The sequence below is a fragment of the Sus scrofa genome, chromosome 12 (genome assembly GCF_054392235.1).
Source record: "Sus scrofa isolate SSC_HxYL_T2T_F1_AM1 chromosome 12, Sscrofa_HxYL_maternal_Yorkshire_Landrace_v2.0, whole genome shotgun sequence".
In the NCBI taxonomy this organism is placed as follows: Eukaryota; Metazoa; Chordata; class Mammalia; order Artiodactyla; family Suidae; genus Sus; species Sus scrofa.
Genome location: NC_139394.1, coordinates 13195008 through 13212609, shown reverse-complemented (window position 1 = coordinate 13212609; position 17602 = coordinate 13195008). Strand labels below are relative to the sequence as shown.

The 17602-nt window shown below is 48.3% G+C and overlaps 1 protein-coding gene across 8 annotated transcripts in view; it reads right to left on the bottom strand.

Moving 5' to 3' along the window:
* PRKCA (protein kinase C alpha) overlaps positions 1-17602 on the bottom strand; it is a 386878-nt gene that overhangs the window by 113579 nt on the left and 255697 nt on the right. For all 8 annotated transcript variants that reach the window (XR_014820939.1, XR_014820938.1, XR_014820940.1 and 5 more), the window contains 2 exons: positions 10571-10682; positions 6604-6732 (listed from right to left, as the gene is read on the bottom strand). Coding sequence is in view for 5 of the 8 variants with exons in the window: in XM_084984029.1 (XP_084840155.1) it covers positions 6604-6732; positions 10571-10682 (241 nt within the window). In the remaining 3 variants the exon portion in view is untranslated. The remainder of the gene's footprint in view (positions 1-6603; positions 6733-10570; positions 10683-17602) is intronic.

Sequence of the window (17602 nt, the reverse complement as noted above, 5' to 3'; positions counted from 1 at the left end):
AAACCCTCCAGTTTCCTCAGAGACATGGCTGGAGGGCACAGTAAGCCCTTGTATTTGGGAAAGAAAGGACATCCTGGCAAAATGGATGGGTCATGCCAGAGGGAAAAAGGCCAGCGTGAAGGGGCTCCTGCTGGCCATCCTTCAAACAAGAAGAACATTACACAGACAGTAAAAAAGGACATTACACAGACATTTAAAAAATGTCAGGGGACATAGGGAAAGCGTTTCCTTCAGATGAACGCCAGCGACTGAACACAGAAGACTCACAGAATTAGAAAATCACCGTTTTGCAACCATCACTATAGTAATTCTCATCCATGGACGCTCAAACCACTGAGTGAAAGGGTGCTGGTCTCCAAGCGCAACGTGCAGACTCCTTATTACTTACACATCTCAAAAGGCGCCTTTGCAGTGGAGGGAACCTGATGAAAACACCCCAGGTGGGTGATCAAAGGCAGCATCAGCGATGAGGGACCAGGTGGCTCTACCTGTGGGTATATCCTCTACCCCTCACTCTATCCCAAACCAAAAGACCAGCCACTTGAGTTGCATCATCTTCTGTGCTCCTGGGCTGAATCTAAATCCCACGCCAAGCTTTCACTGAATAGAAATTACCTCTAAGGAATAGTTTTTCCTTTCAGCAAGTGGCTTGATCCAACCTCTCCTTGCTGGCAACCCCAAACTAGCCATTATATTCAAAAGCTTTACGCCATTGGGAAAAGCATCGGCACAAAGCTTCTGGGCAAGCTTGGCCCACCTGCCATGCCCCCTCTCCCAGAATCGACAGAAAAAGGCGAGGGTCCCGTGACCCTCAGAGTCACGCCTGGAGTTCAAGGTGGGAGACCGATGCTCTGCCCCTGTTGAAAACATAGCCAGTTGGGATTTTAAATCCTCCTGTTTGAAAAAGAAGTACTTAACCCGGCGCTATTAAGACATGACTCCCAAGACCGGTGCAAACTCTAAACGGCGATGACCGTGGCCCCAACCCCCTGAAAATGGAGACAGGTTCCCCTTCAGCTCCCCCCACTGCACACTCGGGATCCCTGGAACCCCAGGCTGTGTTGGGCTTCCTGCACCTTTACCTAAAGAATCCTTTCCCCACTGGTCCCCTGTCATTCTTCTTCCGGCCTTAATTCCCCCCAAAGACCACACATTCCCTGATAAGGACTATGTCTTAATTATCTTAGCCTCCCTCCCCAGTGCCTGGCAGAGAGCCTGACACACGGCTAATAAATGGATAACAAATGGTCAAATGAAAGAAGTTATGACTGTTACACTCTGTTGCAACTGTGCCCTGAGGAGCTGGACGAAGACACAGAGGGATTATTACTGTTTTCCTCAACAACAGCATGGTGGCGAGTCTTGACAGCTGGCGGAGTAAGACAAAGGCACAGAAGGGCACAGGGCTCTAGAAGGTAGATGGAAGGATGCGATCTGCAGGCTTTCCGGGAGCGCAGACCCTGCAGGAAGCCTTCCCCTCCCCCACGGAACTCAAGCTCCACGTCAAATTAACAGCCCCAAGTATTTGAGAAAAATCAAACTCTTCTGCGGGACGATCTGTCTGTGGGAGAGGTGTGTTCCTGAAACAGCTGTAAAATACACAATATTTTTTCCACTTACTTACAACATTAAATTGAAAATTTGCTCCCATGAGGGATTTTTTTTTAAACCACTCCTTCAAACCAAATAAAAAGTACACAAGAATGAAGGAAACCTATTAACCTCATGTATTGAAAAGGGAAAAAAATGACAGATAACATCAGCACCACTGCCCCAAGGCAAAAAATAAAAATACACCATGAAAATGGGAGCCTTTCCCATAAATACCGCACCAATCTCGGAAAGAAATTGATCTCTGGTTTCAAAAGGGTGATTTCCATCCCAGAGAAGGAGTCCATGGGGAGTTTCTGTTTTACTTTGGGGATTATGTTCCCTTGGAATGATTCTGCACAGGTAAAATGGAAATGGAGTTAATCTAACAATGAACTCGGCCGCTTAGGGTTTAAGTGCATTTTCCAAGAAATCACTTGCATTTGTACCATAAGATCTGCTCATTATCGTTTATTGTTTATATCTGTGTTCTCTTTAAAGCCAGGCAACTTTTTTTATCCCATCTCAGCCCTCAAATAGCTACAGTCCTTTAGGCTCCTCCTCTGCAGAGTTCCCCCCCCCCATCACCCCAGCATCTCCCAGTTGCTTACCATCGGGCACCCACATCATCGAGCACTTAACTACACATTGACCTGGATTGTTCCTTAATTCCTCCATACATTAGTCTCTTTTCCCCGGGGTTCTAAGGCCCACATTTAGACCTTCTGTCACTTAAAAGAACGTGTGGGGTGCTGAATAGGGGGGTTAGCAAGTATGTATGTATGTATGTATTTATTTATTTTTAGGGCTGCACCTGCAGGATATGGAAGGTCCTGGGCTAGGGGTCGAATCAGAGCTGCAGCTTTCGGCTACACTGGATCCTTAACACACAGAGTGAGGCCAGGGATCGAACCTGCATCCTCATAGATACGAGTCGGGTTCTTAACCTGCTGAGCCACAACAGGAATGCCTGTGGGTTTGTTATTTATTCCAATAGACACTCTTTAAATAATGAGAGAGACTTAGGAGTTTCAGGGCCTATGGGTGTGGGAGTCCAACCTGGGCTCAAACCCCAACCCCCATCACCTTCTACCTCGTAACTTGGAGCAATTTCCTTCCCCTCTCTTAGCTCATTTGCTCAACGAGGTACCCTGTGGTACTGTTTTTGAAGGGTCAATGAAACAACGACTCTGAGGCACTCAGCACAGAGAAAGAGCCAGTCCTACCCATGGACAGTAAGTAGGCAGGAAGTACTCCATCAAAGGCAGCCAGTGTTTTTGAAACCATTTGTCAAGACAAACCGATGCCTGATCTACTGGGTTATTAGGAGGTGGTCTGAGCAGGTGATACAGGAGGCAAGGCAGGAATGGCTCTGAAGGGCTCTGCTTGGTATTCCTCGCCGTCCTTTCATCCTGGAAAAAGCAAGTCTAATGTCTTCCACTCTTTTTTCTTTGTCTTTTTGCTATTTCTTGGGCCGCTCCCGCGGCATATGGAGGTTCCCAGGCTAGGGGTCCAATTGGAGCTGTAGCCACCTGCCCACGCCAGAGCCACAGCAATGCAGGATCTGAGCCGTGTCTGCAACCTACACCACAGCTCACGGCAATGCCGGATTCCTAACCCACTGAGCAAGGCCAGGGATCGAACCCGCAACCTCATGGTTCCCAGTATGAGTCGTTAACCACTGCGCCACAACGAGAACTCCTAATGTCTTCCACTCTTGAAAACAATTTCTAGTGACTAACATAGGTACCAATTTCCCACAAATTTATCAGGTACGATGAAAAGACGTGACGACGCTGACACTTACACCAGGGTTAGGTAAGGACAGTTTCTTACCCACCAGGGCTGCTGGGTGAAGGGGGTACAGAAACTCTACCACTTCAGCAACTTTTTCTCTTGTTCCGTAAGCTCTTCTCCTTGGGGTTCATTGTTTATATTTCTGTTCTCCTTGAAGTCAGGCTAATTCTGATTCTGAAAATCTAAATTCAGTCTAAATTAAAAGTTTCAAAGAGATGGTTACTAATTAGTTATTTCCTTTGGTTTGGCTTTCTATATTTAGGACTGAATTTCCTTCACACGGAAAACAACTGTACTTTTCAATTAGACGTGCTGTGGACTGAACACGGGTGCCCCCAAGTTTGTAGGTTGAAGCTGCACCCCCTGATGGTGATGGTATTTGGAGATGGGGGACTAGGAGGCATGAGGTCATAAGGGTGGGCCCTAGGGCGGGACTAGTGCACTTAGGAAGCCCTGCAGTTTGCTCCCTTTCTCTCTCTAGGACTCCCGAGCTCCTTCTCTCTCTCTCTCCCTCTGCCAAGCGAAGACACAGCCAGGAAGAGGGTTCTCTCTGGGAACCAAACTGGTGGCACCTTGATCTTGCATTTCTCAGCCCAGAACTGATGGGCTGATAGGTATTAGAGTAGCTCGAGCTAAGACAACATTTCAGTTCTTACTGATACTATCAGTAAAATAGCTCTACTTCTACCAATAAATAGGTAGAAGTATTAAATTTACCCACTAAATATTGAATAGTAATATTAAATATTATTACCTATTAATAGTAATATTAATTTAACCACTAAATTTACCCACTAAATTTACCTATTAAAAATTGAATAGTAATATTAAATGTTGCCTATTAATAGTAATATTAACTGTTATTACTATTAACTGTTATTACTATTACTATTGTTATTAAGTCCTTTACTTAAACTGTTATTGCCTATTAAGTACTTTACTTAATAGGTAATAACTACCAGTAATTTATTTACTAATAATATTACATTATTTAATTACAAATATAAGTAATTACTACTCATATTAAATATTACCTAAATATTGATATTAAATACTACCACCTATTAAGCATTACATTTACATATTAAATTTACCATCAGGGTGACTCTGGGCATGTCATTTCTCTGTGCCTTGGTTTCTTCATCTATAAGGACGATCCATTTCCATGCAGGTTTAAGTAGGTTAATTAGGTAAAGTGCTTAGAAGGTGCCCCTTTTGTGGGATGTGCTCAGTGAGTGAGAGCTGCTGTTGCTGAAATCACAGTCCTGGAGCAGAGATGTTATCTCTGCACAAATGTGTGAAGCTCTAACTCAGTTGAGGGTGTCCTCCCCTAAGACGGTTTATGGACCACGTTCAGCTCTTGGCGATGGTGGAGTCACTGGCACATGAGCCCTGGGAGAATGCTCCTTGCTGTCCCTGCACGGTGGGCCTTTCCCTTGGACCGCACACCAGGTGCCACCCCAGCCAGGACCTGGGCCCTTCGGTGAAGCTTTACACCTGCAAGGCTCCCGAGGCTCATAGAAGAGTTTGGAAACATCAGACAGCACCGCATGGAGACGCACGGGGCCGGCCTAGCACGCACAGCGTGTGTTCTGCTGTGTTCAGAAGTACAGTGCGAGAGAGACGAACACTGAAAAAACCTGGCCAGGTATGCCTGCCTTACAGGGCGCTGTGAACCTCGCAGGTGAGCGCTGACTATTCACCTGGGATGTCTCTCATACCGCCACCGGTAGCTTATGAAATGAAGGGAAAACTTGCAAAGTTTAGCCAACAGGCATTCTTCTCTCTCCATGCTGCTCAATCCCCGACCACCTAACGGTGATAATGTTCTAAACTGCAAGCTCCGGATCCCAATACGTGACTGACAATGGAGGAGCCTTAGTGGAAAACAGAGAGAAGTGAGTGTGGGGCTGTGACAGTGCTGACACACTCGTGGTCCCCAAGGAGTCTGCCTGCTCTGGGCAGAGGGACCCCGGCTGTCAGCCCAAGGGGACCCACCAATAGCATCAGTCCAATGAAAGGGGAATGAGGGTGACAACAGCAGTCCCAAATGCAAGGGGGCAGGTAGGACAGTTCGGAGAAAATGAAGGACCTTCTCTAAAGCAAAGTCACAAGAGGTTCTGTGTCTATGACTGGGATTTTACACACGATCCCAGGGTGACCATCAGCTATATCCGCTTTGCTCCACAAGGTTGTGTGGCAGCAAAGTGTGTTGACTCTCTCCTAGCAAAACCTAGACATCCCTTGTTTGAGTTCCCTAAATTCCTAACCAAAAGGACGGCACTGGGTTAACAAACAAACAAAAAAACCACTTGATTATTTTTCAAGTGTCCTTGTCAAGGCAACGGGAGTTAGTGGTGGTACTGAGGGGACCCAAGAGCCAGGAAACCAGGCTGACACCCGAGGGATTAAACCATAAATCAACACAGAGGGGGTCATGGCACAGATTTGTCCAGTCACGCTGAGGACGCTGGGCCGATGAGCCTCCGGGAGACCCTGACTGGGTGTGGATTTGGGGCCAAAACCAAGGGAAAAGCTGTGCTCTGACAGTGCCCCTCCCCACTGCCCGAAGGAGGGTGTGTCCCAGGGCCTGGCTGTTTGTAAGCGGTGCGTGTGGTGGGATAGCGAGAAGCACAGGGTCTGGAGTCTGATGCGGTTCCAATCCCGGCCCCTCCTGTACCCCCTGACACTGCAAAGTGCCCATCCCTCTGTGCTCAGCTTCCTCCTCAGGAACGTGAGGCTAATCGTTGGGCAGTGGTGAGCAATGAGTTCACCCGTGGACCGACTCAGCTCCGGCCCAGCACGGAGGAAGGGTTAACACCCAGGGGCGGTGGCTGTTACATCCTGGTGGGCTCCTCAGGTCATCAGAGCCACACACCCTTCAACATCGAATCATCCGTCCGCCTCCCCTCGCCCCAGGTCTACCTTCACCAGTGGCATTTTGCGTAGCTGACTTCCGGTCACCCCATCACTGGGGGAACAAGACGTGAGCCACGCTGTCAGAGTCCCGTGCTCCACTGGAAGGTTGTGACTCCAGGAGATGCTGAGCATCTGGGAATTGGGCGCACAGACCCCTCTCTTGGGAGACGTGTTAAGGAGAATCAGGGGCTCTGCATCTGGCCAGCCCGGGCCACTGAGCCCTGTCCCGGGGTCACTGCCCCGGCCCAAATGCCCGCCGAGAAGCCACGTGCCTCCCACCGCACACGCACGCCTCACCTGTGACGTGGAGCTTCTCGTCGGTGACCTCGGCTTTCAGGTAGATGCGCCCCCTCTTCTCCGTGTGGTCCATGCCGCAGAGGCTGGGGACGTTGATCACACACTGCTTGTGCACGTTCATGTCACAGGCTGTGAATCGAGGCAGCAGAGGGTGAGGCTGGGCAGACGGATGCACACCAGCACCACCCCCTCAGTGTTTTGGTTTAAGAACAGACGTGAAAACGAGCTGCCCGCGAACTTGATGCTCTGCGATAATGCTTCTGGTGACATCAAGAACTGTTCACAGATGTCCCTTCCAGCAAGGCTTCCTGTGAGTGACAAGATCCTTAAAATACTCGCACCACAGTCAGCCAGGCTTAACTGCAGCAAAACACCCCCTTGCCAGGTCTTCTCTGGGTGTCTCAGGTATTTAACAGTATTCAATATTCGAATAGGTAAACACATATCAAGGGCAGGCTGGTTCACATTTTATATACACAGAGGCCAACCATATGCACACTGACATTTAGAGGATTCTTGCAGTTCCGTCGTGGCTCAGTGGAAACAAACCTGACCAGGATCCATGAGGACCGCAGGTTTGATCCCTGGTCTTGCTCAGTGGGTTAAGGATCCGGCACTGCCATGAGCCGTGGTGTAGGTCACAGACACAGCTTGGATTTGGCATTGCTGTGGCTCTGGAATAGGCCGGCGGGGACCACTCCCATATGACCCCTAGACGGGGAACCTCCATGTGCCGTGGGTGTGGCCCTAAAAAGACAAAAATAAAACAGAGGATTCTTTCTGCCAAAGAATTTCTTGTGCCTTTCTGAGCTCACTTCTCAGAAAGAGACTCTGTGGGGCTGACTCTGGGAAATTGAAAAAAAAATGTTCCTTTCCTCAGCTAACTCTGTATTTCCAAGGAGGCCTAAGTACATTGCTTTTGCTGTTGTTGTTGAAAGAACCTGTGTTTGATACTTCAAACCTGTCTTCAAATATTTAAATATTATTCTGAGTAAAACAAATACACGCCTGGCGTGATCAGCCATTCCTCACCAGCTGACATTACGTGGGCGAGACAAGGGGAGGATCAAAAAAAGATCAGTCTGATTGCAGTGAACTCAAGAAACCCTGAAAAGAATTCTGTGCAGTGAATACACACATAAGACAGGGTGGAGGTGTTCCAGCTCCACTGTCCTTGTACTCCCAGGCTCCCAGAAGGAGGGGTGGCCACGGGGATGCTTACAAATCCTCCAGGGGACACTCCAAGGCTCTTCAGGGGAGCCTTCCTGAGGTTTCATCCTCAGTGGTTACCATGGTGAACTAAACTGCAAGCAGCATCACGGGTGATGGATGTCTGCGACAATTAACCATCGAAGGGGGAGAACAATTACTTGGTTTGCAATTGTTTGGGCTGCTAGTCCCAAAGGTAACTCTTCAAAATCATGTACCTGGACTCAGATGATGCAGAGACTCCTGAAAAGCTGTGCTATCACTTGTGTGGACCAGATCACTTAAGTACTTGGGCAGAAGGTTCACCTTAAAGGAAATAAATGCCCGAGCCTCCGGGAAGGATGTGGAGGACAGGGAGGGCGCCGGACGTCGAGGGCACCAGGCTGTAGTCCTGACCGGCTCTCCTGTGAGTGGCCTGTTCATCTTGGGAAGCCCATTTGCTTTCTGATTCCATTTCCTACTCTGCACTCTATGAGGCCAGCCCACACAAGGGCTTGCTAACTTTCTTTCCACCCAGCAGAAGTGTCTAGAGCGTCACGACCCTCCAGCGTGTGAGGGGCCAGGAAGAGGGCTCTTCTCTGCAGGAGTCAGGGGAGGATCTGGGTCCTGGCACCCATCTGCTCCTTTTCCTCCTGCTTCCAGGAAGGAGCAGAGGCGGTGGCCCCAGAAAGCCTGGGGCTCCAAGGAATAGAGTTTAAAACAAAAACAAGACACGCTGGGGTAGGTCAGTGGTTTTCAACATTTTTAGCAACAGAACCCATCATAGAGCCAAAATCTTAGGCAGAATCCCAACATAAACCAGATGAGTGTTATTAGCATTCATTTACTTAATACACTCCCATCTATAACATTTATTTGCTATAAAGACATTCCTGGATAACCGATAAAGCTCTCTGATTCCAACAAAATTTGGAAGCCAGCTGTCAGGGCTGCTAGGTCAAGACTCAACTTGAGTAGTAGTTCAGCCTCAGTTGCTCATTTATTTCTGTATTGTGTTAAAGTCGGACAGCACCCCCCCCCAATCCTGCTCCATGCAAAAGAGTCTGGGCAATTGGTACCACTGGTTAAGGGCGTGCTTCATGATCCTGGCAGGAGAAACGTGATGGCCCATTCTGCCCACTGAGTGAAGCCGGCAACATTCAGTCTTCAAGGTCACCTTCAGTTCACTGGACTCATAAACATCCTGTGTGCAACAATCCGAGTATTCATTTTTCTTTGTTTTTTTGCTCTTTAGAGCCACACCTGTGGCATATGGAGGCTCCCAGGCTAGGGGGTGAATCGGAGCTACAGCTGCTGGCCTACACCACAGCCACAGCAACGCCAGATCCGAGCCACTTCTGTGACCTACACCACAGCTCATGGCAACACCAGCTCCTTAACCCACTGAGCGAGGCTGGGGATTGAACCCGCAACCTCGTGGTCAGATTCATTTCTGCTGAGCCACAATGGGAAATCCTGGGTATTCATTTTTGTTCCAAGTTTTAAAATAGTTAAAAGTGTATTTACAAGTGCACCTAGAATCCACACTTGCAGAACCCCCGAAAACTGTGTTTGGAATCTGAGCATTTCTCAAAACATGGAAAGCCAGCCTTGAAGGCCACCAAGGTCTCATGAGGCTATTAAAGTCCACAGCCATGTAAGGTGAAGCAGCCCTGCGTTCTGAGAAACCATCCATCTACTCCATCAAGTCCGTATGTCTTTATTTTTATGTACAGGTGACCCTTGAGCAACACGGGTCCACTGACACTCGGGTTGTTGGCAGTAACTATACAGTTAGCCCTCGGTATCTGCTGGCTCTGGGGCTTGAACATCTGCAGATGCTGGTGTCCACAGAAGGTCCCGGAACCGAGCCCTTGCACACACACCATGGCCTGATGATATCTGTGCCTTTCCTCCATGTCGGGATTCACGTCGAAGGCTTCTGGCCACTGTAGCAGTCACTAAGGAGTGACAGCATGCTGATGTTTCCATAACACTTCCCTGTCTACTAGGAAAACAGGCTCAGTAATTACCTTTTATGTCCTAAAAATAAAATCTTGTTGAAACAAATAAATAGCCCGGGGAATCTCATTACGTGAGAATAAACAAAGCAAAGAGTTTTCCACAGTTGTTTTTCTTTCCTCCTGTTATTTGGTAGAAATACATACAGAACAAAAAAAAAAAAAAAAAAAAAAAAGAGAGAGAAAAGAAAAAAGAAAAAGAAAGAAGGAAAGAGAGCAGATATCGTCCTCATTAGCGGTCTTCATGGACTGACAGAAATTTGATCTGTCCACAAACATGCAGGGCAAGGGAACTTAAGAAAGATCCCGGCCCTGTTTTTATTTTCGTTGTGGTTTCAGTTTTAAGGAGAGCCTACTGGATTTTTCCACAGTCCGCCCACTAATTAGAGACACAGGAAGATAATGGATGCTTAGCTTATTTTGAAGCCTCACCAAATGTGGAATCCAGGGGTGGGGAGCATCTCTCCACACATGGCATTTGCGTTGGGGTGGGGCTAGCTTGCATTTTTACGGTGATTAAAGATTTCTACCACGAGAAACTGTGACAAGCACCGACTTCATTAAATCGGGTGCTTTTGGGGGGGGATTCCTAATTAGGCAATTAAGTAGTTTAATAAACCAGAAACTTTGACAGTGGAGAGATTCTGTATTTTCTCAGCCGGGGATCTATCTGAACGAATTCTACCGACGAGCTGGTGCTCGGCCAACCCTGGGCGTACGCTACAGAACCTCAGCATCTCCCGGAAAAGAAAACTTACTGTCACATTTCATCCCTTGATGGATAAGTCCATACAGCAAGGACCCGCAGTGGTCGCAGAAGGTGGGGCTTCCATACGTGTGGATCTTAAACTTGTGCTTGCTCCGGGGGTCCTAAGGGGAGAAGAAGCACACCGTTCACTCCAGTCATGAAAGGACCGCAATTCTGGACTAAGCCAAGCTCAGCACCCCCCGCCCCCGCCCCATCTTTATGTTAACAGTCAACGACACCACACGAGGCGCCATTCTCCGAGGTCACACAGCAGAGGCGGCACAAGATCAGAGTGTCTCTGTGATGATGAAGGGAACCACCCTGGATCCGTTCAACAGAGTTTTGGTCCATTTCCTTTTGGGCAGCATTTCCAGAAACATAAGACCAGAGATGCATGACCCAAACCAACAAGGATGTCTTCCTGCTTCTGCGCTGTTTCCAAAGCATTGTATGCATGTGCACAGGGCAACTCCAGCGCAATCAGACAGAAACTGGAAATGCCCTGAATGTCTACATCCCGTAGCCCCCTGCTGCAACTTCTCCTTTCCAGCACAGCCTACAAATTACTGAAGGTATGAGAAGGCAGCCTTTTTTTCAAGTAGTTGTTTTTGTTCCTGGATCCACAGGTAGACGACGGGTGAGTAAAAGCTACCTACAGCACACCATAGCAATTAAACAACAGGGACTCTGGAATTAGACTTCTTGCATTCAAATTCCAGTTCGATTACTTTCCAGAGGCATGACCTTGGACAAATGACTTATCCTTTCTGCCTCGACTGTAAACTGAGAGATTAACAGTGCTTGCTTCATGTGATTGTTACAAAGACAAAACAAGTCCATCTTAGGAAGGGGCTAAGAAGGGCAAATCCACGTAAAGCATAAGTTCCTCTGCTTCTTGCACCTCTGTTTATAAATACGCAGGAGGGTTGCACTAAAAGATCCTATTTGAGCTACGTAACAATTTCATTCTCAACATGCCCACGTCAGGACCCTTCCTCATTCAGTTCTTTCTTCCAAAGCATTCTTGTGGCCTGAGCAGTTGCCACCATCTGAATGATGGTGATGGGGAGAGCAGGAGACCAGGGGCTCCACGGCAGACAAGGAACCTGGAGGTACCCTTCAGTCCAGGGTTTCTCCAATGCAAGATGTTCAAAGATATGCTCGACTTGTGACTTTCTCACAGCCCAGGTGCTGGGGATTGAGGGAATTCCAAAGGTGATTTTGACTTTATAATTTACCTTTTGGTTGACTTTGGAACCTTAAGTCTAAGCCACATACACATCAATGAATTCTGATGAGTACGTTTTAAAGATGGAAATTTAAAAATTTTTTTTCTTTTTAGGGCTGCACCTGGGGCACATGGAAGTTCTCAGGCTAGGGGTTGAACTGGAGCTGCAGCTGCCAGTCTTCACCACAGCCAGGTCAGATCCAAGCCGCACCTGAGACCTATACCACAGCCTGCAGCAATGATGGATCCTTAACGCACTGAGTGAGGCCAGGGATTGAACCCGCAACCTCATGGATACAAGGTAGGTTCTTAACTCAAGGAGCCACAACAGGAACTCCTAAAGAACTGAAACATTCTAGAATATTCTAATCATACAGAATAGTATAAATAACAGTAAATCAAACATATAGGCAAGCTTGATAAATGTTAACATTTCCTTTTTTAAAAAAATTATTCTCATTCTATACAGAGGTTAGTGATTCGTGCCTATCAGAGATGGGGGCTGACCAACATCAAAGCCTTTAACCCTTGACTCGCATCCAAGGGCTTTCAGAAATGTACCAAGAATGAAGTTCTGTCTCCTAACATCATTAAAATTATAAAAAAAAAAAATTTACAAGATTTTTTTGAAATGAGACCGCTACCTGTTTTGTAAATAAAGTTTTAGTGGAACACAGCCATGCTCATTCATTGACATCTTTTCTGGGGCTACAGTGGCAGAGTTGAGTCGTTGTGACAGAGCCCGCATGGCCCATGACGTCTAAAATGCTAACTGAGAGAGTCCAAAATGCTTACAGAGAGAGTTTGCCAATCTCTGCTTTACGACCATGGCCCTACAAAAGGCACCAGTGTCAACCTGAAACTTGTTAGAAATGAAATTCTTGAGCCCCTCCTCAGACCAACTGAGTCAAGCTGCGGAAAAGGCCTCAAGGTGTTTCAACACGCCCTGCTGGTGATCCCAATGTGGGCAGACAGAAGGTGGAGAACCACTGCTTTGGAAGGTTCCTCAACAACCTTCCTGGGTGCCAGGGCGCCTATGTGTCTTTAAATGATTAACCGTAGTCGAGGCAGGTCACTAGAGTACTTCCAAAATGTCTTTCAGGGTGAGAGGACTCCGCACCTCTTTGGGGAGGTTACTCTTCCTAGCCGGCAGGAGCCGTGAGCACGGACTGAAGTGTGGCCTTAGCCCGCCACCATTCGAGCAGCCCACCCACTTTCCCAATATCCCAGGACGCTGGGCAAAATGTCAAGGTCGCAGGCCAGTGTCGGCATCAATTGTCAGTTTCCAGTGCGGACCGTAAAGGCTGTATCCCACCACGTGGAGGGCAAAGAGGATGCCAGGGGAAAGGACACAGCCCATCTCCTCCACAGAAGGCAGGCATCAACAACTGGTGTTAAACAAATACAGCATGGCAGCTCCCTCGCGGCCCTCCAAAGCCAGGGTACCCCAGGCAGCTCCAGGGCAGCTGTCCCGCCAGCTGGCTGTCACACTAATCTCCGCTGACATGGCACACGGGCAACCTGCTTTACTTTTCAGGAAAATCTAAGGCTACTGGTCCAACCCCCACATGGCATCTCTAGGCGCTTGCCCTTTGGAGGTGGAGGAAGAGGAAACCACGGCTTCCCCGTCCTGGAGAAAGCTGGAGAGTGACCAAGTTCCTCGAGCCCTCACACCTGAGATCAAAAGTATGGCCAAGGGCGTTGCTATGACAACACCACCACCACCACCATCACCACCGCTGGCTTGTGGATCCTCATTGTGTGCTGGGGGCAGGGAGGGTGCTTTGAGATAGCCAAGATCTCTCCTCCAAGAAGAGGCATTTGCCAGGATCCTGGAGACCTGTGTTCTGACCCCAGCCTTGACGCAAACTCAGCAGCCTCAGAGAAGTCACGCCATTTATTTACAAAGCAGAAATAAAACCCGTCTGTCCGTGTCCTAGCCAGGGGGTGAGGCTTAGGGAACATAAGAGAAAGGGCTTTGCAACCGGAAAAAACTCTGGACCAGAATAAGAGAAGGTGACTGCCAACAATAACAAAATTGCAATCGACTCCAAAGGATCCAAAATTTCCCAACTGGGCTTGAATGAGAGGAAGGACAAAGCCGATCGACTGCCGCGCTCACAGGCGGCTGGAGCAGAGGCCAAGTGGGCAAGGCGGCCCAGGACTCCCTCTGTGGTCCTCAGCTCCTTCCCTGTGCCCCGGGCTTGCCTTCCAGGGCACCAACCGGCGCCGTGGGCTAAGTCGTGGGCCCACCTGCCGCCCGACCGGCCCACGCGCTGTCTGGACCATGTGGACCACCCCCCGCATCGCAGAAATGACTCAGGTGCAGGGATGCTTTTTCGGGTCTGATGACCCTCACCTCCTCCGACAGAGGAAACCCCAGCGTTCGCCGAAGAGCTGTGACACACGGAGAGCTGCAGAAAGCAACTGTCCTGAAAGCCTCCCCGGCTGAGTTTCCATCGATACATCAACAGCCACTACCTAGTGGCACATTATTGTTTTTTAAACTCTTAATGAAGTATTTAATATCACCACACATCTGATGTAACACATACGCATTGAAAGCCTCAGATTTGGCCTGCGTGCAGTTTATGCAAACCAAATGTAAAAATTAGCGGTTAAGAGCTCTGATTCTGCAGCTTGACTGCAGACTCACTGGCTGGGTGACTTAGGCAAGTTACTTACCATATATTCAAGGCTCGGTTTCCTTACCTAGGGGATGGAGTGAAAGCACTTACTCTTAGGGTTGTCATGAGGAGTATGTAAAATTTCTCTTTTGTCTTGGGTTTTGGGGGGCTGTGCCTATGGCATGCAGAAGTTCCCAGGCCAGGGACAGAACCCATGCCAAAGCAGTGACAATGCTGGATCCTTAACCCATTGAGCCACCAGGGAACTCTAAGATTTCTTACAAAGCCCTCGGCAAAGTGTTTGGCACATCGTACGTGCTCAGTAAATGTTAGACGTTTTACTTCTTTGGGTTCTGAGTTCCTCCTCTGGAACCTGAGGGTGTTGGACTGGATTCAGGATCTTTAACGTGAGATTCCATGGAGCCCTATGGCTATGTCAGGAGGTGTCCGTGGGCTGCTGATGGGAGAGGGAGGCTGCTGCTAAAATAAAAACCTGCAAACACCTGGATAGGGGATGTCTTTGATCCTGTCTTGCTTTAAAAAAGAAACCTAACAAGCTTTTAATTTTTTATTTTGGAATAACTAAAGACTCAAAAGAATTTGCACAAATAGTTTAGACTGTTCCCACACACTCTTCACCCTGCTTCCTCCAGTGATAACATCTTACATGACCCTGGTACATGAGCCACACTCGGCATGGACCCGGCTCTGATAATGTTACTAAAGAACACTCTTCAGACCTATGCCAGCTCTTACATGCATAATTCCAGTGCACGCATTTTTATTGTACACTGTTCACGGAGTAGGGAATACGGTGATATTTGCTGGGTAAATACCATTAACTCCAGTAGAACACCATCAAAGGAGCGTCTGTTGTTGGTTTATCAAATATATAACCCACTGGATCTCATGGGATGGGGTCACGGGAGGCCGAGTCTAAAGACTGGTCTGAAAAGTCGGATCAAGGTGTTTTTCTCTAAGTATAGGAAGCACGTGCTATTTCTAAAACTCTGATCCATTTTTCAAAACAAAAGCATTTCGAGGCACAGGCTGACCGAGGGCACACCCAAAGTGCGTGCCAACCACGGGTCGCAGGACGGTGACAGGTGCGTCAGCCGTGGGCTTTCAGGTGGTGCCTGTAACCCGAATGGAAAGACAGGACCCCAAGGTAGGAGCTGTGCCCCAAGGGCTCCTGTGTAGGTTTCCTGTCAGCTGCTGAGTGTGTCACACAGACCACAACCTGCCATGGTGTTCCTGGGAGGCTCCCTGCAGCCAGGGACGTGGATGGAGAGAAGCTGAGTCTCAGGTGTCCAGGTGCCACCTGTCCTCAGGTTGTGAGCAGCAAGCGTTTGATGGACACGGTTTTGGGATCTTTCTTAGGCCTATAAACCTTGACGTCTGATCTTTACTTGGGCGAGCCCGGGGTAGCACCCCACCTTCTCTTGCCATGGCTGCTCCCTCCACCTGGTCTAACCACATGATGCCAAGACCCCACCTGCTGAAACACCTAAAAAGGCAAAAAACGAAGGCTGCTTCCTTCTCCCTGGAAGCATGTCCAGATGGGAGTATCTGACACTCACACGTTCCTTCTTTCCTCCGAACTCCCGGGGCTTTTTCTTTTATACATCACTTACGTACATTCTTCTCCCCACTTCCTCCTGCTTTTCCTCATCATTCATCACCCTGCTTCCACTCCAGAATGGAGACAGACACTGAAGTCTTCAAAGAGATTTCCTAAAGCACATTGCCAGATCTGCAACTGGACCAGAACCAAGGCTGGCCACTAAGTTTTAGGTACGAACATTATCTCTGGGCTTCCTGGAAACCAAGGCAAAGAGGGAAAAGAAACAAGAGGTTCCTCTGGGACTGCAAAGCCACCTGATGCAGAAATTTGTCTTCGCACCCTTTAAAATCATGTTGCCTCACACAGTGAACCTTCAATACGAAGGTGTATGAAAGGAACCTCCAAGTCTTTAACAAAGACGCTTTCGTCCCTGTTCACCTGGGGATTCTAGACAGTTATCCCACATAGAGGTCACGGTGAATCTGGCTACCCAGAGACGTGGTTGGGACATACACCAAATCTTCACTATCACCGAGTTTCTCATTTTGCAGAATGCATGTAAATCTCACTTTTTACTTCTCTAGGCACTGGCAACCTCTCATTAAGTGGAGTGTGAAACCTGCTGTCACATGTCACAAGCCTGATATTATAATCAAAGCAGGAAAGAGCTCAGATGTTTCTGTGGTAAGTACAGAAAGCTGGGGGAGAAAAAGAAGTTTTTGACTAAACCAATTTCCAGAGGCACACGCGAAGGCTTACCCACCCATCTAAATCTAGACCTCTTAGCAAAAGATAACCAATGAGAATGTCAAGTTCTATTGAAAGCATCTGCTAGCCAGCTTTTCCTGTCTTAGTCTGATAACCTCGCCGCTTCACTGGGAACATTTCTCAGCACTTCTATTTGGACCTTTCAAAGCCTTCCCCATCACCATTCTGCCATATGTTAAAAGTAAACCGACGGGTCTACAGTGCACAACGGTTTGATGCTGACTGGGTCTTACATTTCCTAGATGTCTTCTTGTGTTATCTCTAAGTGTCTACAAGGCATCTTCTCGATGAGTCTTAAACGGCCGTCTTCAAGGCCGGAGGATCATCCAGCCTTGGGAAATCTCTACAGGCCAACGCGGAGACGCCCTGTACACGAGAGGCAGGCAGGCGGCCGATGATGCTTTTTGATGAGGATGTTTATATCTGAAGAGACATCGCTTCAAATGCCCTTTTAATGTGATGAGTAAGAGAATGGCAGGGTGGTGGCTAGAGGTCATCCTGGCTTGAATTTTCCACCCGCATGTGAATGTCTCTGAAATGCCCCACAGATGTCTTGTAAAGGACCGAACTGGCTGTCACCAAGGGCTGCGGTTCAGACTTGAGGGAAAGACTGTTTTTAAGCGAAGTCCTGGGGTGTGACCTTCAGTCCCCCTCCCCCACCGAGCGGTGCGGCTCCTTGAAGCTGCTCCCTCGACATTCCAAGGAGAGATGGCCACTCTCACCATCTGCTGGGTTTTCACGAATCCTGCCTGTCAGCCCAGCCTGGGTCTAGGCGTCACCCACATGCCGACTGCATAAGCAACACCAAACACACGGTCACCTCTGTGATCTTCAATTTCTTGGGAAGCAGGGCTT